General features: G+C 32.4%; 1 protein-coding gene across 2 annotated transcripts in view; it reads left to right on the top strand.

Moving 5' to 3' along the window:
* Positions 1-27371, top strand: part of LOC118186859 (uncharacterized) — a 267110-nt gene extending 239739 nt beyond the window's left edge. For both annotated transcript variants that reach the window (XM_085825624.1, XM_085825623.1), the window contains 6 exons: positions 1375-1499; positions 5431-5623; positions 8547-8636; positions 12737-13100; positions 16552-16785; positions 16895-27371. In XM_085825624.1, the coding sequence (XP_085681750.1) occupies positions 1375-1499; positions 5431-5623; positions 8547-8636; positions 12737-13100; positions 16552-16785; positions 16895-20642 (4754 nt within the window). In that variant the 3' untranslated portion in view covers positions 20643-27371. The remainder of the gene's footprint in view (positions 1-1374; positions 1500-5430; positions 5624-8546; positions 8637-12736; positions 13101-16551; positions 16786-16894) is intronic.
* The last annotated feature ends 503 nt before the right edge of the window (positions 27372-27874 follow it).

Here is a 27874-nt window from a genome sequence, read left to right as displayed (position 1 = left end):
TCTGGTACAGTCATTGTTTGTTACTTCCTTATACGAAGTAAAGGAAGTACTGTAATCGCGAAAATTTTCGGGTTTCACATTTCAACCGCTTTCGAAACCGTTTGAACGATTTCACTTGACATCTGTACGTACGGACAGGATAAAGGACTGTTTTTACAAAAAGGATTGTAAAATGGATTTAAAATGAATTCAGAAAAGAATTTTTCATGACGTCTGTACGTACATATATATGTATGTATCTCGCATAACTCAAAATTTGTTTCATTCAAAACTAATTTTAATTGTAAAAATTGTTTTTTTTAACTCTTTTAGCTGTATTTGCTGGTTTATGTTTTTCTGTATTTTACAATTTCTAATAAAGAGATTTTGAGTTTTTATATATTTTTACTTTGCCGCGATGTAAGAAATTGAATTTTGAATTAATTGAATGAGAAATATATCTCTACTGAAATTCGAAAAAATAAGTTTAAATAGAATGTAGCGAAAAATGCGTATAACTTAATAGGCCATACAAGGAAGTCACGTGGTGTCCACATCACATTATTGGGAACGCTTTATAGAAGATTAGGGAATGGGAATAATATCTGGTGATTAATATTGACAGTCTAGTTTTCCTCTTCTTTTATCTGTATTTGTACCTGCATGTATCATATAACTTACCGTATGAAAATTTTCTTGTAATGAAACATTCCCTAATATACATATAATTTTAATATATTTTTAAAGGTAATAAATATAAAACTTAAATTTCGTAATTTTCACTATTTTTTATTCATAATCCTTTCTAATTTTTGTAATGGATAGGATTTTCTATAAATACAAAAAATACCATAATTATGGTACATTTTTGTTGAAAGCAGAGATATTTTTCATAATAAGCCTCTAGAGCCATTAGGTTATTTTGAAGCATGAGACGTGAAAAAGGTGCAGTGCCTTCTCCCGGACTCGAACCCTGAAACTCTCGAATACCCCCTGAGTATGCTTCCAACTACACCACGAACGCACGCCGAAAGAAGAAAAAAAAATACCCCATAAGCTTATTAATTTAACAAAACGTAAACTATGATACAATGTGCTCAAATATTTTTTTTGCACCGCAAGTCTAGTTTAATTTGCAAATCTAACAAGATTTCAAATGCATTTTTTAGATTTCTTTAGATAATCAGATATATATGATAAAAATCTTCAGATATAAATTCAAGTGCCTATTAAAGTTTTATCAATCTTACTTTATAATAAGTAGCTATTTTAATTCTGAGACGGTTTAACGACCACTTTTATTACTACGATATTATTTTATGCTCTGAAAAGAAATGTTTTAATGGAAACAATGTTTTTCCTTATATTAATCTGATTCTTTATTCCATTCTTTAGCTACTAGTCCACTGATGGAAAGGCAACCAACTGAATTTTGGCCTAGTTTACAGTACCTTGATGACGTAGACAAAGGAGGCGTGGCAGAAATGGCTGGTTTGAAGAAAGGCGATTTTTTATTGGAAGTAAGAAAGAATTTAACATTCACCACTATTCGTTACGTATGCGAATAAATAAAAACAGAAACTCAAAGCTTACTCTCAAAGTAAACGAACTTAATGCTTTACTTTCAGATTTAGTCAATTTTGGATACACCCTTTCATATTTATTGTACACATCTAGATATATTACATATTCGGTCAAACGTTTTGTTGAGTTTAACGTAGCGGTCGTCAACCCTTAGAACTTCACGGACCACTACATATATAATTTTATATTTGACGAACCACTAATATGAATTAAAAAAACCTTAAGTCAGACCTTAAAACAACATATTAATACGCGAGAACAATAGTCAACTTTCCAATACATGTAATTCTAATTTTCATTTGTTAATACAATTTTCGAAACACCAGTTCAGCAGCATGCCTTTATAGAAATTCAGGCTACGCCCCTGATCATGAGTAACAATTAAAACACTATTAATATATTACTGATACACGTATTTCGTTCACATTGAAAAATTATATGAAAAGTACAAAAATCTTACCTTCTTGTACAGAAAGCTTCACATTTCCATATCACTGAAAAAGAACTTCACGAAAAGCAAGAACAAACCAGCAAACGCAAAGCAATATCAATATCAGCAAACAAGGTTCCTGCCTGGGAGATGAGTAAATTAAGTTATGTTAACTGAATACGGCGAAGCTCACGAAGGCTATTTTCCTAAGGGGACGGAAACTTTCACGGAGTGCTTTCTAAGCGAAACTAGCTCGTATTTACGTTCCACTTGGAGAAAACCACGGAAAAAAAAAAAAAAAAATCTGAAATGTGTTTCAGATTTTAAATTACGTCCAAAGGGGCGTTTTTTTAACGTTTTGAGTGTTACCTTTATTTATTAAATATCATGTTCTTTGCACTTAAACCATAAAATTCAGTTCAAGAGCAATATCGCAAAATAATGTTAAATTAAGCATATCTTTAGAATTTCCGATATACACAGTCTCGCGAGCTGGAGATAAAAGTATTTTTTTCCATATAACGTTGCCATTTCTCGCTTTTAAAGCCTTGAGTTTGTAAATCAAAAATTCTTTAAAGTTTTACAAAATATAAAATCTATAATAAAACAAATTCCAAATTTGGGATTTCAAATGCCCATATTCGCAGTAGGATTTCGTCATTCAAAATTTGATGGCTCTATGTATCATTGTTTTATCACAATGCGAGAAATAGACAATCATTTATGCAGATTTTTCATTATTTAATTTCTTCAAATATAATGCAGGACTCTAACATTTTGTGGCAACAGTTTGAAAAGTGAACCGACGTTTATGAGTCCGACGCAAAATCGCAAAACGAAAACAATAGTCCTTCAGGGACAAAGCCCCTTTGGACTAATAATAATGCAGACAGCCCGTTTGCTTGGAATCGAATCCGTGCCTAACTCTCTGCAGTCTTAAACATTCGGCCACTTCCGCTGGGGCTATTTACGTTACGAGGTTGCTATAAGAGCAGAATTTCGAAAATTCCCTATTTAAGAAATTCAAATGGAGAAGCGAATAATTATAAGCAATAGTTCCTGTTTCTAAAACTTGAAAATAATTATTCTTATCGGAATTCTTAATAAATGTTTTTATTTTCTTCTATTTAACATGTCGGATATGTTTATTTATTTTGAAACTGAAAGACTTGCATTCACAGTAAATTTGAAAAATGACCCATTAATGAAAGTCAGTCATTTCGTTTTTCATAGGATGTAACTATTATTGGCAGGTTCAAAAAATATGGAAGAATTTCTTCAAATATATATGAAAAAAATAAGATTATTTTAAGTCTCTTCTTTTCAGAGAAGGGTTTTGTTACAAAGTCTTCTTTCTTCCTATCATTTTCTCTTTATCCATAAGTTAAGCCTTCTCATTTCTTAATACTTCAAGAAGTTTGTTTCTGTGGAGTCCTTTATACCTATCAATAAAGTGGAAATGTCGGCCGAAAAGATAGAAAAATGTGCGATTTCTTCATGGGTGATTTATCAAATTCCTTATGAATGTTGTTTTGCATTTATTGTACAAATCCGCAGATCTTTAAACATTCAGGAAAAATGAACATCTTCTATATGTTAAGTACTATGGGGAAATAAAGATGTTCCCCACAATATTCCATTGTTATGGATAAAAATCGTAAACAAAATTTTCGAAACTGAAAATGATTACGCATACTTATTTAACCATCAGTTTAAGTTCCTTAAAAGCTTCAGAAATTTTCTTCTGTAGTAAACAGAAAATTCTTTTTAAAGGAAAAACTAATTCAAATCCTGTTCTTTTGATCAAATATTTCATCTTCTTTGGGGAGCACTGGAATATCTACAACTACGTATGTTAGCAATAATGTAAGGTTTATCCTAAGTTTTTAACAGTCATCTTTAGTTAAAGCTGCTTTCCTGTCCTTCCTAATTTCAGCTTACAATTTCCTACCAGAATGTGTTTTTAGAATCGCGTTTAATGCAAATGAGTAAGAGTGGTATTTAAGTCGATGTTCCACTGACTTCGAGAGAGAGTCTCAGAGTTTCTGACTAGCGTGCGTTGACCTTTTGGCTAAGTCTCTCTAGACTGTTTCTACACTCGGCAGTATTTTAGGCCCTTAATACTTTTGCTAGCTTATTCCATATTTAGGGGTCAACTACTTAGAATTTTGATAGCTTCGGCTATATCTTTCTAGCTAAGCATTAGTTAATTTTTATTTCTTATTACTTTGAGTTCAAGCCCAAGTGGAAGCTTTGCTGCAAGCTCTGAGAATGGAGCCAACTATAAAGTTCCTAATTTGAGAAATAAAGGGTAATTAACACTTCTTGAGTTTTCTTCTCTGTTCATAAACTAAAGTGATTATTCGCTTAAGTGTTCACGAGGTACCTACACAGTTATTAGATAAAAAGGCTAGATAAACTCCACAATAATAACAACGCTCTGAGAAAGGTAGAAGTTATTTAACGAAATTGCTGCCTGCAGTTTTGTTTTGCTAATTTTCGTATTCAATCCTCTTTTATATATTATTATTAGATTATATAGAAAATATACACAAATCATTGAGACTAAACATTAATAATCATAGTGAAAGAAGTTTAAGGTGAGAAACAAGTTTAATGCATAGAATGCTTAAAAATATATTTATTAAGAAGGTACAATGAGATTAAGTAAATGAAATACGTAATTAAAACTCTTTAAGGTCATTTCAATATTGTTTGAGAGAAAATATGAGTAACAATTCGGATTTTTTTTTTTTTCATTTTCTGTAATTTTTTGAAGCAAACGTAAGTATAGAGCAAATATTATTTCAAGAATTAATGTTCATTAATCAATAGTGTGGCGCTCAAGTTAGCCACGACGTGATGTAAGTGAATCAAGTCCTGTCACTGGCGGATTAAGCTTCTATCGCGTTCTATGCAATATTTAAATTTCGATCTCATTTATATAAGTTTCATCTAAAATAAATGACAGAATAAATGAAAAAATTACATTACTAGTTACGATAGCAGTTGTAGTTGCAAAGCAGATGAACACTTAACAATGAACCTATTTGTAAAGTACATATGTTTGGCCTTTGAAAAAATCATGTATAGATAAATCATACACAATGTATATCCGCACGATACGTAGGACGGATTGCGATTATATTAATTTAACAATTTTTATGATTCCATTTGTATTAATTAAAAAATAACAAATATTCTATGTCATTAAAGATTCGTTAACTTTTTTATTTTTAGTTTTTTCCGTACTGAAAGCGGGCTCTTCAGAATTACGAGCCTTAGACATTTGCCCTAGTAAAGCTCTACAAATTGTGCCTTTTTTAAGGATGCTTTCTTTAACATCAATTCACTCTAACATATCTTATTTGCTATATTATTGTTATACTTTCTTAATATTAAATGTTGGCAGAAAATTTAATGAAAGTATCTTCTAGATTAACGGTCAGGACGTGTCTCAGGCTTCTCACGAAAGGGTGGTGGCCATCATACGACAGTCTGGGGACCTTGTTTCCATGACAGTTGTTACAGTCATCCAACAAGCTGCCGCCACGCTACCTCAGACGGAAAAACCACAACTCATCAATAGGCAGTGTGCCACTTTGCCTCGCAAGCTATCCACCAAAAAAGGTACAATGTATAGTCATGAAATAATATCTAGGAAAAATATTAATGACGGAAATAGATTAGCCGTTACGTGCAAAGCAGCAACGTGTGAATCAATAATATTTTAGCTCTTCTAGCTGAATGCTTCTCTATTTCTGATTGCTTTTCCCATTATATATATATAGAGAGAGAGAGATAGCTAGATAGGTATATAGATAGACAGACAGATAGATATAGATAAAAATGCGTTATTAAAAAGCTGTTAATGTCCCTCATAACATTGCCAAATTTTACTTTAGTTTCTACTTTTGCATTTTCATTTGGCTTTTACGACTGTTGGCCCTTCCAAATTTGCATATATTTAAATTAGATTTTGCCACACAAAATTTGACTTTAAGAATTCATTATTGTGACACTCCCCCACACCCCTTAAAAAAGCACTGTTTTGGTATTTTTTGAAATTTTGGTCACTCCCCCAACCCCTTTTCTTTGAAAAAAAAAAAAAAAAAAGCTAAAAGCTGTTGTTTGGCATTTTTACATATTTTTGAAGTTTTGGTTTTTACAACTAACTGTCTTCTAAAAAGCATGCGCCATTTTATAAAACATTTACCTCTTTGGTATTCTATGGTAGTACTGTGACACATATTCTTCTGATTAAAATGTATATATAATTTTTTTCCATAAAAAATACTGAAAAAGGATCTTTACTTTGATTTGAAATAGAGACAAATTGTCTTTCTTTTTACTTATTTACTTATCTTTTCAATGTATTTATAAACTGTAATTAACTGCAAAATTTGAAAGACATTATTTCTTTCGAGGAGCCTCATAACAGGTTAAATTTTGATAAATAATCTTAAAAAATTCTTTAATTTTTACTTTTGTGCTAATTGTATTTTAATTGTTTGATTAAAACTTCTAAAAAGTTAAAACTGAATTTCAGTTTGATCAATTACTTGCTATTAAGCTTTTCTCCAGTAAATAACTGTAACACAGAACCATGACTGCTGATAGCTGTATTGGCTGCTCCTCATTAAGACCAAAAAATTATCAATTATATTTAATTATTTACTTGCTTTCTTTGTTTATGTTTCAGTTTTATTTTGCTCTAGGATTAGTGTCAGGGTCTATGTTTCATACTGTGTAACATTTTGCTTTCTTCATGTTGGGTAGTTGGCCACCTTAGAATAGATTAGCGTTTTATATACCGTATTTGCCGGCGTATAAGACGCACCGGCCAAGTCGCAATCCTTTTTTATACATATTTTTGAAGGATAAAACCTTATTACTCATCATTATAATTAATTTACAGTATTTTAAATAAAATGTAATACAAATACGAAGTAATACTTCCTGCAAATACTAAATCTATCTGGGAAAGAACACCTTTTGATCTTCTTTGTCAAAACCCAGACCTTCATCTCCAGAGTTAAGTGAAGAGTCACTTGAAACCTCTTCTAAATCAGCCTCCGAGTCCTTATACAACAAATTTTCCTCTGTGCCATCCAGTGTATTACTAATGCCGCACTTCTTAAATGATTTAACTACTATCTCTGTTTTCGCAGCATCCCATGAAACTTTGACCCATTCACAAACTTGCGAAATTCTAACTCCGAATAAACTGAGTATCGACCTATAAGACGCATCCCGTTTTGCAGACTAATTTTCAAAGAAAGAAGTGCGTCTTATACGCCAGCAAGTGCGTATATGTATATATATGTATGAATGTGGGAAATATAAAATCTAGCTTTCAAATAATAAATTACTTCCGTTTCATTCTAAAAATAACAGCAATAAATGTTTCTCCCTTCAGTTCTGATGCGCACTTACCGATAAAATCTGAACCCAAAATCCTGTACGTTAAACTGTCATGAGATTTGAAATGGATTTTGGTATAAAAAGGGTAATTGCGTCGCAACTCTCTCTTCTTCCCTTTGTTCGTCTCTTCTGCTGCTTTCGGCTATGCCGCTAGCCACGTAAGGTTTACTTTTCTAAATTCGTCAAATGTGAGCTGTAGAAAACTGGGAGTTGCATAGCGCACCCACAATTATAATTTGCATTATCGAAAAATAAAATTATGTGTGGAATTTACCGTTATGTGTGTTCTTCGAGTGTCATCTTGCTAACTACGGAGCAAAGTCTTCAAACTATGATGCAGTCCTCTCTAACACTAGTCCACTGCAACTCTCACTAAGTCGTTTTATTTCAATAATAATAACACAGTTTTATTACATCTAATAGAACAGTTTTATTATATATATATATATGTGTGTGTGTGTGTGTGTGTGTGCGTAGGAAAACCCCCATCCCTCTAGAAAAAGTGATATTATCATCACACAAGAGACGTTAAAATATTTAAACTAAATCTATTTACATGCATTGAAAAAAATCAAGTCTTTTCATTCAGCGATCCAACATCGTCCGTGTCTTTTGCTAAATCTAGGTAATTTTTAAGATAATAGATTTTAAAAATAATCTAAGATAATTTTTAAATTTTTAACTTTGCCGGATCAGAAATAAGCTGTTTTATTTATTAACTTCTTTCGTTGCGCCCCCCCCCCCGATGATGATACAGCGAAAGATGTAAATTTCATATTTCATTTTTGGTTTTGGCATAGTTTGACCCTATTTCTTGCAGTTTGCCATTGTGCTTCTGCGTTTTGGTTTTTGCATGTGGTTTATTCGGAATTGAATACTGGTGAATTTTATGCTATTTTTTATTTTATTTTGTGCTACATACTATATTAACTGAGGGAAGATGCTTATTTAATAAAACTTCAATCTTTTATTTTTTGATTATGTCTTTAATGCTTTATTTTTGACAAAATCAGTTATGTCCTTCGTAAGAGTGTTACACTGTGTATCTCGATCTTCACCTTAGCTTATGTATTCTTGTAAGTTATCTCCTGCTCTTTAAATGTGTAATAAAACTTCTTATTTCTTTCAGCTCCACTGCCTCCAAAGCGAGATCCTAAGACAACGTTATCCGTCGGTCGAGCCCGAGCTAGGTCCATGGTAGCAGGATTGGCAGAAATTGGTTAGTGTCGTTTCAGTCATACTTTATGATCATGAGTTTTGTAATATGAATTTACATATTATGCAGTAAAAATCTGCATACTGAATTTTTGATTTCATATGCACTAGCTTGTTTTCTAAACTGTATGAAAGAATTCTTTGGAGCTTTCATATATTATTCAACTCATTTATTGAGTGTTTGAAAAGTATACGCGAAACACACATGTGTAAGAACGATGTGCTAAAAATGAAAGATCAGCACAGTATTTTATTCAGAAACTTACTTGTACACCTTTCACAAAAAAGGGGAGGTTTTATATCTCTCGTTCTACTAGGCTGATTGATAAAATTTAATTTGCATTTTTCATGTCTTGGAATCGTGACTTAGGATATATATCAAGTAGCACTAATCTAACATAGGTTACAGGTTACTTATATATAGCGTTGTTCTAACATAGGTGTTCTGACAAAAAATCGGACTTTCTAGAATGACATACCAATTTTTTTCTATATTTCCTTTCTACGACTCAAATTATGCCAAACGTCAAATTTTGTAAAATTTGGACGAATAGTTTTTAAAAAATTAGCTCTCAACATTTTAGCTCCTGAATGTAATTGAATTTGGTGTATATTTAAACTTACCTTAATAATTTGGTGTATATTTATCTTTTTTATTAAACTTACCTGATTCGTTTTTTCTTAATTCGAAATTTAGGTTCAATCCAAATAACATCCCGTGATATTTCCTGCCTTACTTTTAAAATTTGCAATTTTTAATATTTTTTCCGACAAAAATTTTTGAATTGAAACCTGTAAGATGTATACCATCACCTTAAAGTAGATGTATTTCTAGGCAGACCTGCAAATAATTAACGTTTTTTACTCAAAAGTTCCCAAGACATACGTGAATTTATATGTACGCGCACTTTGAAATTTGGCGTATTTGTTATTAGCGATAATAACTCCAAATGTGATTTAAGAACTTTGTTAAGATTATTTGAAAGAATGAACGAGGTACCTTTTTTTCCGATCGTGTACAATGAAAGGGAAAGAAAAATAGATTACAAAACTTTAAGAATTTCGCCAAGTGAATTATTCTCGGAGCAAACTAAAAAAAAAGTGCGCCAATGTTAAGTTTTTGGATTTCTCCGTAAATTCTCACCAAATTTTACAACATTTAATATTTAGTCATAGAATGAGTCAAATCGTAGAATGAGTCATAGAATCAAAATGTGAAAAAAAAAATAGTTATGTCATTTTATGAAAAGTCCGAATTTGTGTCAAAATACCTATGTTAGGACAATGCTATAAATAAATATAAATATACATTCCAAGACAAAAAAATGCACTTTCGAGACATGAAAAACGCAAGTTAAATTTCGTCAATCGGACTAGCAGAGCGGGAGACAATAGAACTGCCTTCTTCCTCCCGCCCCATCTTTTGTGCAGATGTGTCAAATATTTCGTAAAGGAGTAACCTATCTGCCCTATTAATAACTTGAAATAGTTCATTAATATTGTATGTGAAAAACTAATGCTTAGCGTAAAAATTGGGTAATTTGGCATAAAATATGTTCCTAATAGAATGTGAAAGTTGATCTTAACAGTTTTCTTCGAGTTCTTTATTTTTAATTTGCCGTTATATGAAAAACCAACAACAATTATAAATCCTTTGAAAATCTATAAATATTTAGATACTATAAACGCTGCTTTAAGAATTTTCTTCTCCTTTTTGATGATAATAAATGGATCTCTTTTTATTGCAATCATTCAAATACACCCAAGATTCATCTATCATGACAACATTTTTCCCATTTTTGTCTGGATAAATGTTTCTCGCAAAGAATGCTGCAGCGCCTTCTGCATTCAGCAATATCTCGTGGAGAAAGACGAAGCATATTATGGTTTTTCGCCTTTCTAATATTAAAATCAGCATTAATTATTGTTTACGGTTGACACTTGATTTTTATAGGGATTTTCTATAAAAATCCCTATAAAATAATTAATTATAAAAATCCCTAAAAATAAATTAATGGTTTTGGAGCTGACTTTTGAATTATTTTCATTTGATTTGAAACACATTTGCAACATTCGAGGCATCCCGTTTATATATTTGGAACAAGTTTTCCACCTTGAAGCCAAGTTTTGATGTTTTTTCCCTTTCGTTTTGACAATATTATCTATTGTAGTTGTAGATATCGAAAACTCTAGGCTTTCACGGAATACTTTAGTAGGAATAATTTTCTTCGGAAACAGTACAAACATAGTCTTCCGTTCACTGCTCCTTCAAAAGCGCCATTTTGCATGAAAATAAAACTGTCAAGTAGCAGACGATAATTTATTCTTTCAAAAATATATCATTGGAATTCAACTTTTCAAGTAAAAGTGTTTTTAAAAAAATCTTCTTGAAATTATTACTTATATTAATTGGTAATATTAATATAGTAATGGATACCATCTTGAATTCATATGTTTTTTAAATCCTCCTGCAGACTTTTAAAACCATCTTCAGCTTTCATCGCTTACATATTCTCAACATTATCTGAAAATCTATTTTTAAATTTAACGAATAGTTTGTATATTTAACAAATAAAAACTTTACCTTAATTTAATTTCATAAAATCTACTTGTTATACCGTCAATATCGATGACTGTTGTCAACCTGCTTCAGCTTTTCGTTTCTTTGGTTTATAGTATAATCCAAAATTTATTAGATTTTCCTAGCAAACAAACAAACCTATTAAACAAAACCTATTATATTTTTGCTCTATTAAAGTCTTCAGATTTGTAAAATTATAGTTTTTTGTTATTCTTTTCGTGGCAATAAATTCAGTGTATACGTATAATTTTGACTGACAAAGTATTCTGTGAGCATTGCGAAAGAAATAGTAAGATTGTAAGGTAAAATATTCTTATAGAGAGTTATGTGTTAAAATATTCTCATTGCATTTACGGTATAATTCCGATTTTGATCAATGTCTCAGACTCATTTTACTATAAATAACAGTTATTGATATTAGAATGATTGCCCTATAAGTATTTCGATCTCTTTTGAAGCTTTGAAGAGAAATTTCCCTTAAAATTCTAAACCAACATTGCATAAAAAGACTGTTCTTGCAGTATGTACTGAAGTATTCGTTCTGTGAGGTTAAAGAGAGAGAGAGCCTATAAACTTTCTACCTGTTCAAACAAATCGAAATCTTTCTATCTCTGTCTTAACATATACTTATATACAAGTTTGTTTATAACTGAGTGAAATATTCCTTCTGCGCAACAGATACCAACTTTTACTATGCTTTTATAAAAGCAAACTCGCCAAGATTATTTCATGTATTTCACAAAAGATCAGAGGGTCCACGTTTGCTGATATGTCGAGCATTTATGTGATAATCGCATGCGGTGGTTCTGGTTGATGCCTGGAACAACCACAGGCATCAACCACAACCACGACATGCGAATGCGAAGATTATGGCATTAACCAGGGTTGGAGATAAAAAGACAGATTCCTTGACATATCTCCCCCCTAAAAAAAGGTCACATGGGATAAAATCCGCATGCAGGAGATTGCTACCGCATTAACTCGTTGTTTCCTTGTCCTGTGTATTCTATCCAAACTGATGATAAATTTTGAGTTCTCGCGAATGACGTTTGTGACAGTTCACAAACTAATTACTTTCACAACTGGACCCCATAATAGTGTATTTATGTTAATGAGCTATACAACTGTTTTCTTCGATGTTTTCATTTAATTCTGGAATATGCAATCTTTCTAACGTTTCCAAGTAAATATTTTCAGTGAGGCAAGACCATCTGCAAAGATGAATGCAAGTAGAGTTTATAAAATACGTGTAAAGAAAATAATGAGTTGTTTTTTATTTGTTTCTTAATTTCAATTTAGTAAAATTTGTTATCGGTTGCAGGATTTATTTTTTGTGTTTTTCTTAATGTTTAACGAAATTATGAGCAATTCTTATAAACAGGAGAATTGTGTTAGAGAATTCACAATAATAATATGTGTAATTTTTTAATATACTTTAATTTAATAAAAAGTTTTATCAGTTGTTATATTCCGATAAAATAAGCATAAAATGTAAACAAATGTTTTTTTTTTTTTTTAAACAGAAGTCTTGGATCATACTCTGAACGAATATGATTCGGAGGGCCGTTCCACAAAAAGTAGCTCCATTGAAAGTATTCCTAACAAGCCTAGTAATAGTGCAACACCGGAGAGTACCACTACGACGACACCCATAACGGCAACCACCACACCCACATCCACGAATCAGACAAATGCTGGTATCAGGACCCGGCAGACGTGCCACCACGTCAGTGCTACAGAACTGGAAGACTTCTTCGCCCGCCATTTGTCCGTCACGATGCATCATGGAACTATAAGACACAAATATGCGACTATCGCTCGCATTCATAAAATGAAGCATCAGAAACGCTCAAGGCAGTACAGAAGCAAAGAGGATACCGATTACAGGTACAGATAGTTATGACAAATTATTCAGTGCCAGAGCTTTTCTTTTCCAACAACCCCCCTACAAAAAAAAAAAAAAAAAAAAAGGAACTACTTTCACATTTGTCATAACTACGATAGAAGAAAAAAGAAACTGGCAGTGGGCAGCAAAAATACGAAAGTTTGTTACGTTAAAAGAATTATTACATTGAAATCTAAAGCTGTGTAAATGAGCATCTATCTGATTTAGTAGCAGGATCGACTACGCTTTAGCTAATGACTTGACATTTTACGGTTAGGCAAATTGCCCGATAATATTCAAGAATGCATTGTATGCCATCCTTGTAATATCTGCTAACTCAGCAACAATATATTCAGAAAACCATTGACATGGACTTATTCGTATAGCAAAAATTCCAATTATCGACTGAACATAACTCGAAAAAGATTTGTTTGCTGTATTTTTATTCTAAAATTTCATACGGTTTTTAAAATTCTGTATTTGATAAATGAAATTGCAGAATCAGAAGAATAATCACATTCTGCAGTCAAATTCACATGTCTATGTGATAATTTTCAGTTTGATAGAAACGTAAAGAAGAAACTTGCCCTCTCAGTGGTCGATTTAAATATATCTTTTTATTCCCGCTGATTGCAATTTTTATTAACCAACAAAAATTAAACTGCGCTTTAGGCGCCTGTTCTAGAACCTTTGCATTTTTTGCGTCATTTCGGTAAGCTCAGATAGGGTAGCACTACTAACTAGCACATAGAGCAGAAAGCTACTGCGGTGCATCCAAGATAAAATCCTGAACTTCAGAAGGATTTGATTTCAGTTTCGATTTAATTCTCTTGATAAATAATTATCTTCCAAAATTATTATTAGTTGAAACATTTGTATAATTTTAATTATAAGCATTTTTTTTAATTGTTTTAATTGTACTTGGTGTTTATGTTTTTCTATATCTTCCAATTTTTAATGAAAATATTTTGAATTTTATGTATTTTTGCCTTGTCGCGAAGTGATAACTGAATCATTTAGTAGCGCATGCCCATTAGGTAAGCGGCGCTGAATCATCTGTGAAAAACTGTTTCTTTTTAATTTGTTTAATTACTTTAATACATCGTTTTAGATTTATTATAGTATTTGAATAGAACTTGTGATAATACTTCAGATGATATAATTTTTGTGCACTCTGAGTTATAAAATGAATGAGATGTAACTCTGTTACGTGAACCTAGCGCCGAAGTGTCGCTGTGGTAAATAAATATAGTGAACTTTAAAGAGTGCATTTATTCTGGTGTGGTTTATGCGCTATCTACGAAATAGATTTAATCCAAAATTCGTGTTTAAATGAAATGCACGAAAATTGCGTATAATTTAATGTTCCATACAAGGAAGTCATCTGGTTTACACATCAGATTTTTTAATTAATTCATAATTATGTGTCAATTTTAAAATTATATGTCTAACAGAATTTAATTTAAGAAAGAAAGGGATTGAATTAATGCGATCGAAAGATTTTATTTTACCGTTAATATAGTTTGAAAGAAAATTCAAAACTTCGAAAATGATTGTTGCAGAAAAGTTAATTATATATTTTGTGTAACTATGGATGGTATTCATTTTTTAAAAATGTAAAAATAATACAAACTCTAAATAATAGCTCGGACATACATAAAAAAGGTATACTTTAAATTTGTATCATATAATTTAAACCTCTTTAATTTGTTTCCTTCGAAATGTTTAAAAAATGGTATTTTCCCATCATATTTTCTTTCCTTGTGGAAAGAGGGCTGCTTTAATATTTCGGTAATTTACAGTTACGGCAGTCAATCATGGATTATCACGATTTACTCACTTAAACTAATTACAAACTATTTTCAATGTAAAATGCAGGCATAATAAAGTCCCAGTTATCCGATCATCAGTAATCTGAATGGTGGATTAACCGAACTTATTAAAATTTTACTGGACAGATATGGGCGAAGATTTAGGAAATCGAAGTAAGATTTAAGCTACTTCATTCTTTGGATTGCGCTTTTTCTAGATAATTAGCCCAAAGGAGCGTTAGCTTAGAAGAAATATTAGTCTCCAAACGGGATTTTGCCTTGAATCACTATAAAAGTTTGAATCACTTTTCAGATTGCTGCCACCAAATATCGTCATCCTGTATTATATTTAAAGAATTTAAGTAATGAAAAATCTGCATGAATGTATGCATGTTTTTCGAATTTTGAAAAAACAACTTTACCTAGAGCCATCCAGTTTTGAATAACGTAGTCCTCCACCTCAATATCGGCACCTAAAAGCCCGAATTTTGAATTTCGAATTTGTTTTATTGCTTATTTCAAATTTTGTAAAACTGTAAAGAATTTTTGATAAACAAACTGAAGGTTTTCAAAGCGAGCAACGGCAGAAACATTTTTATCTCCAGTGCGCGAGACTGTCTATCGAACATTGTAAAGATAGGCTTTTTTAAAATATTTTTAATCCAAAGGAACATTAGCCCAGATGCTCTCGAAACCTGTATATGTATGCAAATGCAAAAAACGCACCTTTGGCGTAATATAAAATCTGAGAGGTTTCAGAATTTTTTTTTTTTTTTTAAGTTTTTTATTTACTGTTCTGTATTTATCTATTTTTGTCTATCTCTGATTTTCTATTTTATATAGTCTTTTCTTTTTCTTCTTTCTTTTTCTATTCTATATATATTTTGTTTTCAAGTCGCATATTTCTTTCTCTAAATTCCGTTTCAGTTTACAGACGTGGTTGAAAACCTCTTGTGAGGATATTATTCTTAGTTATGTCATGTGTATGCAAGCAAACATTTGTTTTCATGTAAAGAAATTTTAATTGTCATTATATGTTTAAAAAATAATGAAAAATTATGAAATGATAAATGTGTTAGCTGCATGTTAATACTGTGAGATCAACAGTTACCGGCATTTTTAAAAATAATTCATACTTTTCTGTTCTTTTCTTTTAAAAAAATATAATAATATAATTAATACCGAAATAAAATATCTGTAGCTTGAAAATACATTTCTGTTTATATAAATTAAATAATGTAATTTTCCAAAGTAAAAAGGAAATAATAATTTTTGTTAAATACGAAAATCATATATCCAAATACATTCTGGTCCCATTAAAATTTTGTATAATAGAGACTTCAGTTGTTTGAATTTTTGTAGTTTTGTTTTATGAAAATCAAATTTCTGGCCTTATATTTAATTTTAAAAATAATTGATGATTTAATTAAAATAATCGATTTATCAGTTATTAACAGCCAGAATAATAAAAGAATTTTAATAAATTTGATTAAAATAACTGATTAAAATAAAATACTATATTTGATTAAAATAAAATAATGCTTTCGGATCCTTTTTCAAATATAATAAAAATTATATAAATGAATTATGTTATTCTTACATAAAAGCATTTTCTATACTCGTTCTTTTTTTCTTTTTTCAGAATGCCGAAAAATTACAGTAGTACACCTGAACTGACCTTTCCAGCAGTTCCAGAATTTGAAATTATTTCTGTTCAAAGAAGAAGCCGAAGTTTGAGTGATATACACACCAGGCATGCTGGAAGACATGCTTGGATTTCTAAAGGTTCTGGTGAAAGAGAGCATCGACATAATCGAAGAGAAAAGCCCTTACAAAGACAGCATTCTATTCCAGAAGCTTCAAAAATTTCTCACGGGTTGGTTTCTGATGTGTCTTTATTATATTTAATTACCCAGAAGCATTTATTGATAATTTATTCGGAAAATATTATTTGCGTCTAATAAGTCATATTTTAAATTTTCTAGTGAGAAGACGCGAGAGAGATCATCAACTCCAGAACCAAATGGACCAACAGTTATCAAGCAAAATGGTTCCGACATATATGCAGAAACCGTTCCTGTAGTGGTAAAATCCGGTGACAAAGCAACAAGTGGACGTGCAAGCTGCCCGCCCCCGTCGTATCCACCTCCACCTCCCCCTGTTGGCCAAGTTGTCAAAGTTGACGTATCTCGTGGAGAATACGCGGATTTGACAACTGGGAGACAACATAAAACTCCTGCTATCATGTCCAGTTTCAGGCCTACGGACAGCGCTAAACTTTACGCGTCCCCAGATGCATTTGTAACCGTAGGATACAAAAAAGAGCATATACAGAAATGTGATGTGACTTTGCCTCGGCATATGGTGAAAGGTTCAGGGAGCAGATCTCAGTCATTACCTCCCAAGATGCCACCTAATGCTACCTCAGCTTCTGCATCTACCCCGGGCGGTAGGAGCAGTACGGCATCGCTCGACGCAGACAACAGTAGTGGAGATTCTGCGAGCGCTTATACGCCATTCAAAAGCTCTCACCGATCCAGGGATCATGCTGGAACGGAGTCTGGACATCAACCAGACCGCCGAGGTACTCTTAGGAAAGTAAAACAGCAGGGTCCCAAATTTCCCACTGCGGTCTCCGAATCAGCAAGTCCTAAGCACTACCCCACACTAGCTCAGCAGGAACCGGATTACGACTCTAGTGAAGAAGAAGATACAACTTCTGGATTGGACACAAAAAGTGGTCTTGTTACATTTAAAGCTCCAGACAGCGATCTCCAAAAAGAGGATGCCGAAGGGAAGAAGGTGAAGCAGACAGACGTAAATACTAATATGACTCTAAAGAGAAAGCGGCTAAAATCTCAGACGTCATTTGATTCAACTAAACTTCCAGACTCCAGTGAAGAACCACCGAGTAATGTTAAAGCTGAGAATGAAGACACCGTAAATGACAAACCTAAATCAACAGAAAATTCTGAAACAGAGTCCGAAGTGGTGCAATCTGAAGAAACTGGAGAAAGAATATTCGTTCGAAATGAGAAAACTGACCAATCCTGTGAAATGACTAATGAGATAAGCGAAAAAACAAGTAGTCAAACGAAAAAAGTGGCACCCGTACCTCCGCCTAAAAGAACTGATGAAAATTCAAAATTAAAAGATGTTACCGATGTCAAATCAGAAATCGTCGTAGAAAAAGAATTAAGTGCCAAAGCCATTCGCGATGCATTTGAAAAGCAAATGCCATCTAAAGATGAGAAAAATGAATTAGATTCTACTCTGAAGCCAGCCAAGGAACCCATAGCTTTCAAAGCAACCATAGTTCTTAAACAGACAGAAGTTGTAGCTTCGAAAGAACCTAAGGAAACTCCAACTCCGTTTAGAATTAAGAACAAAGAACTTATTCACCAACATAGTGCACATGAGCTTTTACACCTGAAAAATAAAGATGAGATAACGAAGAAAGAAACAAAAGAAAATGCAACAAGAGAAAAATTAGTAAAATCACCATCCCAAGGATTTAAAGAGAGGACAAGTGAGACTTTTGAAACGTCTTATCAAAAAAATGCATTATCTCAGAATGATCTAAGAGATAAAAGTGATTCAAACACATCGCAGAAAATTGCTCCGGCAGTGCCAAAAAAGCCGAAAGTTGATGAAGTGAAAGTGTTAGAAGATATTACTGATAATTTTGAGTCAGTCAAGATGCTGCAAGTTGATACTGTTAATGATGAACAAGGAAACACATCACCTATTATTGATGCACAATCTCGTTCTGTAAAAGAAAATATTTATAATTTTGAAAAAAGAAGTACTGAATTATCGACTACGAAAGGAAACATTTCACCTCGCCGAAAGAGTGATGTGATCCGTATAACACTAATTGGGTCTCAACAAAAAGGAAATGAACAAGAAAAAGTTTGTTCTGTTGCTACGATGAAGACTTCTAAGTCATGCCCGAAAACTTTTGAAGAAGATGTTGATTTAGATGTAGAAAATTCATTAACAACTGCGATGCTGCATTCTGATGCGCACAATCAAGTCACACGATTTTCGGCTGAAACTCCAACTACAACAATTGCTTCCACTAACTTCAGCGATGAGTGGAGGCGTCCAGATGTCATTTCGCCAGTAAACATCCCACATCACGTAGAAGCTGTGGTTAAAAAACCGCCAGATACACCACCTAAAAACACTATTGTGCGTCGCATCGATAACTTTAGTAAAACACAGACTTTAGGGCGCAAGCCAAATGAACGTGATTTTGATCTTAGGGATACTGAAGCTACATATTTCTCAGATACAATGACACTTAATAGGCAGAGTTTAGCTAAAAGTGATAAATTTCAACAAATTTCTGATGCAGTCATTCATCCTGGTAGAGATCATCATCATACTAGGGTGCCTGTGTTACCTACAACATCAACAAGCCCACCGACAACTATGCTGCCACCTTCATCACACGGACATCCTGGTTTATTCCAACCTCGTAACGCACCACCACAACCCAGTGGAGCTTATGTACCAAATGTGAGTACACCATCCACTTCGGAGCCGATGCATCTGCCTACAAACCTTCCTCGAGAGCTGTCCCAAAAACTCACGTCTGAGCACATGGTAAACGTACGAAACCGAGAATCCTTTGAAGATCCGCATATTCTTCACCAGCAGGTTCCACAACAGAAAGGTGTTCCGGGTCCAATGTCTGCTCAAGCTCGCCTGCTTGACCACAGGCACACAAAAGTTGCTGCTCCGGCTCCTAATAGAGTTTCTCCACCGAAAACTCGCGAGGATGATGAATGCTTAAAACTCTGCCAGCGTGTTGACAAGAGCTTACAACTTATTCGTCTTCAGGTGGACTCTTTGCGTATGGCTGCGGCGAGCGAACCTGAAGTTCTAGCTGAACTAGTTCCACCGCCCCCCGAATTTAATTTTGCTGTTCCTCAGCAGCAGATGGGACCTCAACTTCCACCCCAACATGTGCAACCAATGCACATTGCACCGCCACCAGAATTCAGTGATGAATCACTTGCCAGACAACGCCGAGCTCAGCAAAATATGATAACCACCATGGACGCGCCTGTTAGCAGACGGGTGGTGCCTCCAGATTCAGTTAACTACCCATATCCAGAACATGTGTACAGAGGCTATCACCCAGTGCAATCACCACAGGATCATCCACACCATCCAATGCACCATCATCCCCACGGTGTGATTCCAAATAATGTAACATCGTCTCCTACCAAAACAATGACGATGACACGAAGTGGATATCCTCCTCATCATGCAATGCCTCCTCATCAACAGGTTCGCCATGAAAGTAACTGTAATACTTTGCCCCATCCTGGAGCGAGGATGATGATGCCCCCTCAAACCCTCCAACAGCATGCACCGCCCCTTCATCATCCTCAGACACCACAACCTCCACTACCACAGCAACAACACCCTTTCTCACCAGGGAGGCCAAATAGAGACTCACCAAGAATGATGGGACCTATACCCCCAATACCTCAACATAAAGAATTCCGACAAAAACCTTTACACCAGTGGAACATGAAAGATGTTTCAGATTGGCTAGAAAGTTTGTTTTTGCCAGAGTACAAAATAACATTTGCTGAAGCTGGTATAACGGGTTCAAAGTTAGCCAATATGGACAATAATGATTTAATGGGGTTAGGGGTAAAACAAGCTGGACACCGATTAAATATGGAAAGGTCAATAAAATGGTACCTAAAATGAAATTGCTTAGATTTATTAATGCCAAAGATTATATACTATCTCTTTAAAAGGTTCGTATATGGTCTGCAGATAGGGAAAGGAAATGGTAAAGGATACCGAAGTGATTGAATTGAAAGCTTCAGCTAAGGAGGATTTTGTCTCGCGTAGTTAACTGAAGTTAACTGCAACTAAATGTTTGACGAGCACATGACGTGTGTATTGACTATTTCTCTAACTTCTACTTAGCAGGCTTTGACATTTGTCAGCAGCAGGCTAGCAGCGCGGGTAAGACATAAGAATGCTAAATACACCAAATGCAGTAAGATGTATTTAAATTTCAGCCGACTGTTATTATGTCTTTATTTGACAGCGAATACGAAAAGAAAATCATTAAATATCTTAATGAATATTTAAAAATTGTATAATTTTAATAGGAAATAATTTCTAAATTTTCTCTTGCTTTTTAAATGAAATGTAACTAGTATGTCTTCATTTCAAGATATACACCTAAAAATACATGTAAATTTCGAAGTTAATAATTCGCGGCTTGTAAACTCAGTGCCGAACTAGATCACTTAATATTTAAAAAATAATTTATTTCTGAATTCTAAAGTAATCTTCAAAGTACCTTGGAATGTTCCTGCTTAAAGCGCTCATTAAAAAATCGTTTTCGCAAAAGTATAATTCTTATAAATTAGCGATTTTGATAATATGGTAAGTTTTTTTGTAGATTGTAAATTTTATAGAAGCTCACGTTCCTGATAATTCGATTTGAGGAAAATTCATACGAGCTACTCAATTCTTAAATGATTTCTATGTGAAAAATATTATTTCTCTTTTCAATCGCCATGTTAATCTTTAGTAGTGCAAGTATGCACTAAAAGCTTGCGCAAATAGAAGTATTTATGTGCGCGAGCTTTAGCCAGTATTACTGTTTTGTCTTTATGTAAATATTTTAGTGTTCTAATGTTTCAATTTCTTTATGTTGCTTTTCATGAGAGTCAAACTGTGCTCAATGACAGGGCTGGTTCCCTGCTTGTCGGAATCCGTTACGCATGTGTACGGTAAGAACTTTGCTTCAGGAATACAAATTGAGCCTAATAACTCATGTAACTGAAGTGTGAACAAATTAAAGTCAAAGGCATTTCGGAAATTTGACATTCTTTTCTGAATATCAAATTTGACGTATTATTTTATTTAGAACAAACCTACGCTTCCTTTTTCTAAGGAAAAAGTTTGAAAAGTCATCTTTCTTGCCGCTTTAAATTCAGACACAGTATTTAAAACAAGCATACTTGGAAAAAATTTCAGAAATTTTTAACAATATTTTAAATATAAGAGCTACACGAAATGAGATATAATTTAATGAGCTATTATAGATAAAGACTTTTTCTAGAAATAGAAAAGCTGATTGAATTTTTTATCATTGTTTCTATTATTATTCCTTCAAAAATGGGCATTTTGATATTTAGATCATTTATTCGTTCTGTTTGGATCAGTGAATTCAGGTTTCTGTTTCAGTATGATTTAGTATTGTATATCATTTTCTGATATACATTTCATCCTAATTAGACAATTAACATGTTTAATTAAATAAATTATTTATCAAGGAAATAATTTTGCTTTATCATTAGTTTTACATTTAACGGTTATTATAGAATGTTTCTCAAATTTCGTTATATCAAAAATTAATAATGTTTATCATTTTTATATCAACACGATTTAGATTATTAATGCAAAATTTATCATAAAAACAATACAAAATAACGAATATTTCATGCATGGTCTTATAAATAAGTTTTAAAAAATTTTTAGGAAAGTTTAGATATATGCTAATTTTTCTGAGAATGGATTTTCTTGCCAATTTTTGTTGCTAAATTATTGTCGAAAGAAACATTCGTCAGAAATCCCTTTCGCCATTTTGAAAATTTCAAATTTGAAGGACAATTGTACGATTACCTATTTTTACAAGTTCCCGACGATTCATAAATGTAAGTAATACTTTTATCTATGGGTTAATAACTTTAAAATATATAAATATGACAATTATTTAATTGAAGCATTTCGAATAATAGACCACGTACATTTCAAGTATTTTACAGGGCGCTCGGGAAATATCTGGCAAAAATTTAAAGAACAGGCCGAAATAAATAGATTTGGAGTAATGGAATAAGTAGCTTTATATATGCCTTAATATGAAATTTTAAAGATTAAGTGGTATTTGCATATTATCCTGTCAAACATGAAAGCTGGCTACCATCGAATTGTGAATGTCGGCAGAGATCTCGCATCTAGGTCAACTGATAGATGTTAGTGCTCTCGACCGAAATGTGTATAGTCATACATGTGATTCTACAAATATTTTAGCATCTTTCGTGGCAGTTGCTAAGACTAATTTTACAGAGGTGTCCTATTTATTTATTTGGTCATACCATAAATATATAAGGTTTCTTTCAACTGAACTAAGAGTTGTAACAGAGGAGATACGCTATTTGCATAATCTTGTCATAAAAACTAGTAATAATTTTACATTGTTTTTGTTCCTAGTGCACGTTTTGAAAAATGGAATTCGATTTTAAGTTATTTTTTCATACGTAAATAACGAAGGAGCATATTCGGCTATTTCGATTGGAAGATATGTGCTATTATTGGCTTTATCAGTTGACAATTCATTTCCCTCTGGATTGATTATTTCACAAACACACTGGAAGATTTCTACAAAATAGTTTATATTATTTTATGTGCCACAAATACTTGCAGTTCTTTTTCTAATTGAACAGTTACAGTTAAAAATGAATTAAATTACGCTGTAAATGCTTTTTCTGGTACTTACATATTAACGAAACCACCTTGCTACAATTTGCTGAACTTTGTAAAGAAAAGAAAAATAATGAGCAATTGTAGCAAAGCATTATTTATCTCTCTCTTTCTCTCTCTCTCTATATATATATATATTGCATTATAATTAGTCTTTATTTCGAAAATTCAGTTGAGCTCTTCCGCTCCTCACTTTTTTTTTTAATAAATTAAATTCGAAATTACTTGGCGACGTTTCGATAATAGGTACTTGAAATTTTCCTTGGTGTGATTTTGCGGTAAAATACTGCGTTCCTGCTTACATTTTATCGCAGCTTCTTCCACTGTAATCAAATCCCGTTAGTGCCTATTTTAAAACTGAGATTAAGATAAAAAATTATCACGATTTGCCAATACAAATCGTTGCAACTTTGAATGCAACATAAATAACGCTAATGGAAATGGCAATTTTCTTATTAAGACTGAAGCGCATGGTTGCCAGTATTTGGCGCAGTCTGAAAACTTGACGATATCTTCTAAAGTGGTTACGCTAATATGTAAGTACTTTCTTTATAATCCTAATTTGCTGTATTAAAACTTCTGAATATTTCTGCCTTTCTTCCTTGAAGCAAACATTTCTTATTTCTAGCCTGTTCGTTATTTGTTTAAAAGAAGTAAGGCTAAATCCGAATGAGTCACATGTAATCTGAAGTCTCATTTGAATGTACAGTGTGCTTGCAGTTATGCATTCAGCTATAACCCAATGTACTTTACCAACAAAGATGCTTGTGTGCCAACAACTGCTTAAGCAAAATTTCATTCTGTTTGATAAATGTAGTGCAGGCACTGCATACATATAAAATCTGAAGTTTATTTCATTATCTTCTTTCACGATATGCAATGGATAGAGGACAGATACAAGTTTTTTTTTTTTTTATTCCAAAATAAAATTCGTGAAAGAACCTTAAAGAATTCATTGAGGTTTTAGTCAAACTGAACAAAAGAAACTTAATTTTTAGGATGGCTTTTCTCTAAAGATATCTTTAAAAACCTTTAAAATAAACTTTATTGAAAATTTATTAGACGTTAAAGCATTGATTACATTCAGCTGTAATTTCCAAATGCCTCGGGCTTTCCATACCAACTTGTAGGTATATAAAACTGCCTGTAAATTTAGCTTCTGTTTCAATACGTTTGCTTACTTCTTTAGCTTTGTAAAAAAATTGTGCGCAGATACAGTGTATGATTGGAAACAGGAAAAAAAAATATTTGTATATACAAAACTAATTTAACTTGAATTTTTTGTCAATATCTTGAATGGTGCTTTTCATTTCTTTCATGAATATACAAATATATATATGTATAAAATAAATATAAATATAGATTTGAACAAGAACCTGTTCTTTGAAGTATGAATGCTTTCATGTACCTGAGACAGCAGCCGCTAATTTATTTTAATATAAGACAATAAACTGAAATGACCTTTTTCCAATTTTCTACGCTAGGAATAATTATTTTAGACGAGGAGCTTCAGCATTCATGTAAACACGTAACAATGAAAATACCAATTTTATAAATAAACTAGATTTTCACTTTTTCTTCCTGTTAAATCATCTTCTCCAATACGTTTCAATAAACTCTAGCATTTAAATTCGGTAGTAATGAATTCTTCAATTCTATAAAACGGTTTTGTAATAATTTTGTATCTCTCATCATAGTGTAATTAACTTTTATAAACACGAATCGATGACTGAATTATAACAGAAGTACGGAAGTTGTAAGAAATGTATTTTATTATGTAACGAAATCCTTTAAACTCGTATAACAGGGATCTACAAATATCTGAACTTCCGATTTTGTAGAAAAACAAGATTATGATACGTATTAAATATATTTGAACAATTTCCTTTCTTTGTAAAGTCACTGTTTATGTGGTATATTTTTCCATTATAATTAATTATTTACTCATTTAAACTGGAAATTCAGCCCAAATATAATATACAGGTTGAGCTACAACTATATAACATTCAGTTTTGCTTGACGAGTTATTTTTGTCATTTATTATTTATTCAGTTATTTTTAGCATTGCTTAATTCAAGAGAAGCTCTAATGCATACTCATCAAGTATGGTTCGATGCATAATGAGGATATAAACTCTGATGGCAAAGCATCATATATTATATATACTTTCGCCTGTTATTTTCATGTAATGAGTCACGTCACTGTTAAGCCATAACAGCAATTCCTTTTCTAAAAACAGACTGAACAAACATGATGACGTTATGTCAGTCTCCTTTCTTCCTAAGGAATTTTTTTTCCTTACAATGTAAAGTTTGATTACATTCAATTACTTTCTGCCAACCTTTTAATGAATGTTACGTTACGTTTGATTTTGTTTTAACTAGAGGTGGTGCAATAATGTTCTTTTTTTTTCCTTGCATATAAAGTGAAATATTTTATATAACAAACACATTATTTTAAGACACAATAACACGCCGAACAAATACTAATTCAGAAGTCAAACAACAAAAATCAGCGTTAAATTTTCAAAATTTTCACAGGACTAGTTTCGATGGTTTTACCGAACCAACATCCTCAGCTGCAAAACCGCAAATGAATAAGGCCTTATTCATTTGCGGTTAATCCTTATTCATTTTCAGTTTTGCAGCTGAGGATGGTGGTTCGGTAAAACCATCGAAACTAGTCCTGTGAAAATTTTGAAAATATAACGCTGATTTTTGTTGTTTGACTTCTAAATTCACATTATTTTCTTGAGTATAAAATGTAATAGCTGCATAAATTTGCTGAAATAAAAGACGAGCAGAAATCTTTCACTGAAAGGCTAACAGAATACATGATAGTAGCCATGTTAATTTTTTTAAAGAAAACATTCACTAAAAGGAAAGAAGCTGAATAAACACAATGACGTAATGCCATCAAGTTTATTCAATCTGTTTTTAGAAAAGTAGTACTCCTTATGTCCTAACAGCGACTCATTAAATAAAAGTAACTGTATCTGGCTTAAAATGTGATCCTGATTATCCACATGTATCGAATATGCGGATGAGTTTGGATTGTGTTTAGTGCGGATATTTATATTAAGAGAATAGTGGTTTCTTTTTTTAATCCATTCATTGAGACGTATATACATAAAAAACATCTTATACATACATCATCGTTGCGGTTGCCAAATATACAGTAGTAAAAATTATGCAATGTTAAAAGTTTAAAGTTTTTTACAAATTTCTTCTTTCATATAAATATTTAGATTTTAATTTCAGCTAATCTACTAAAAACTTTGTAGATTCCTGTTGATAAATTTCATCCCTTCAAAAATAGCTCTGACACACATACAAACTAAAAACTTTAATATTTTCCTTACAAAAGCATTTTTTCTAAAGCACCCAAAATGCACGGCTACACGAAGCTCAATTTTATACTAATGCATCAAAATACGTGTATAAAATGCAGAGAGAATATGCGTTTGTATGTGTGCATGCGTTTGTAGAATTTTCATACGATGACGCATTTAAACAAAAAGAAAGTTAAGCTTCGAATTGTAACATAGAACGCGGTAAGAGTTTGCCTGAAGTTTGATACATATTTTGAAAACATGAAATGAATTTTCACTAAATGCAGAAATCTTTTATGGAAATATACATCTTGATGATAAGAATCAGAATTCTCCACACAACCTGATCTATGTGTCAAGTAATGCAAATTATAAAATGACGAAATGAGTTGTACGATAAAATATACTGTGCATTTGTCTTCATTTTTGTTTTATTCACATTGTATACAGTTTCGAAAATTTAACATTTCGACGTTGTCAAATTTGTGTTTCCTTTGTTAAAGAGGTTTTGTAGAAAGTGCTTCTGTAAAAAAAAAAAAAAAACAATAAATGGCTGAGAATAGAACGCTGTTGATAATAAATAGTGCACATTTTGCATGAAATTGGAGTCTGCTTTTGTCATTGATATGTATCCAACACCAATGATATAAATTCCTTTTTAGCGAAAACATTCTACGCGATGTAAATGTGAAAAATTAAGGAACGGCTGACACAACTATTAATTTAATTAAAATTAACCTTATGGTTATTAGGTCATAATTAAAACATTTTTAGTTCACATAAACAAGAAATAAAGTTCTATCCCATACCCCATGAAAAGCTCTATAAAAGTCATACTGATAACATATTATTAAAATAATGATACTCACATACCACAAAACTACCTCCAGGACATTTAACCACAGTTGCACATCCTTTCTAGTTTCCTTTAAAGTCTTCTGTCGAAAATAATATGTCACAACTTCTGAAATTCTCAAGATTCGATCTTTTTGACACTGTATTGAGAGAGTATTGACACTGTACTGTGAGAACTTGAAATCCTACCCATCACATCCCCGGAATATCTTAACTAAGGACTTCACCTTGTGATCCCAAACAGAGAGTT

Source organism: Stegodyphus dumicola, chromosome 10 (genome assembly GCF_044657685.1).
Source record: "Stegodyphus dumicola isolate Sdum_Otavi_A_Nest chromosome 10, ASM4465768v1".
NCBI lineage: Eukaryota > Metazoa > Arthropoda > Arachnida > Araneae > Eresidae > Stegodyphus > Stegodyphus dumicola.
This window is presented reverse-complemented; position numbering and strand designations above follow the sequence as displayed.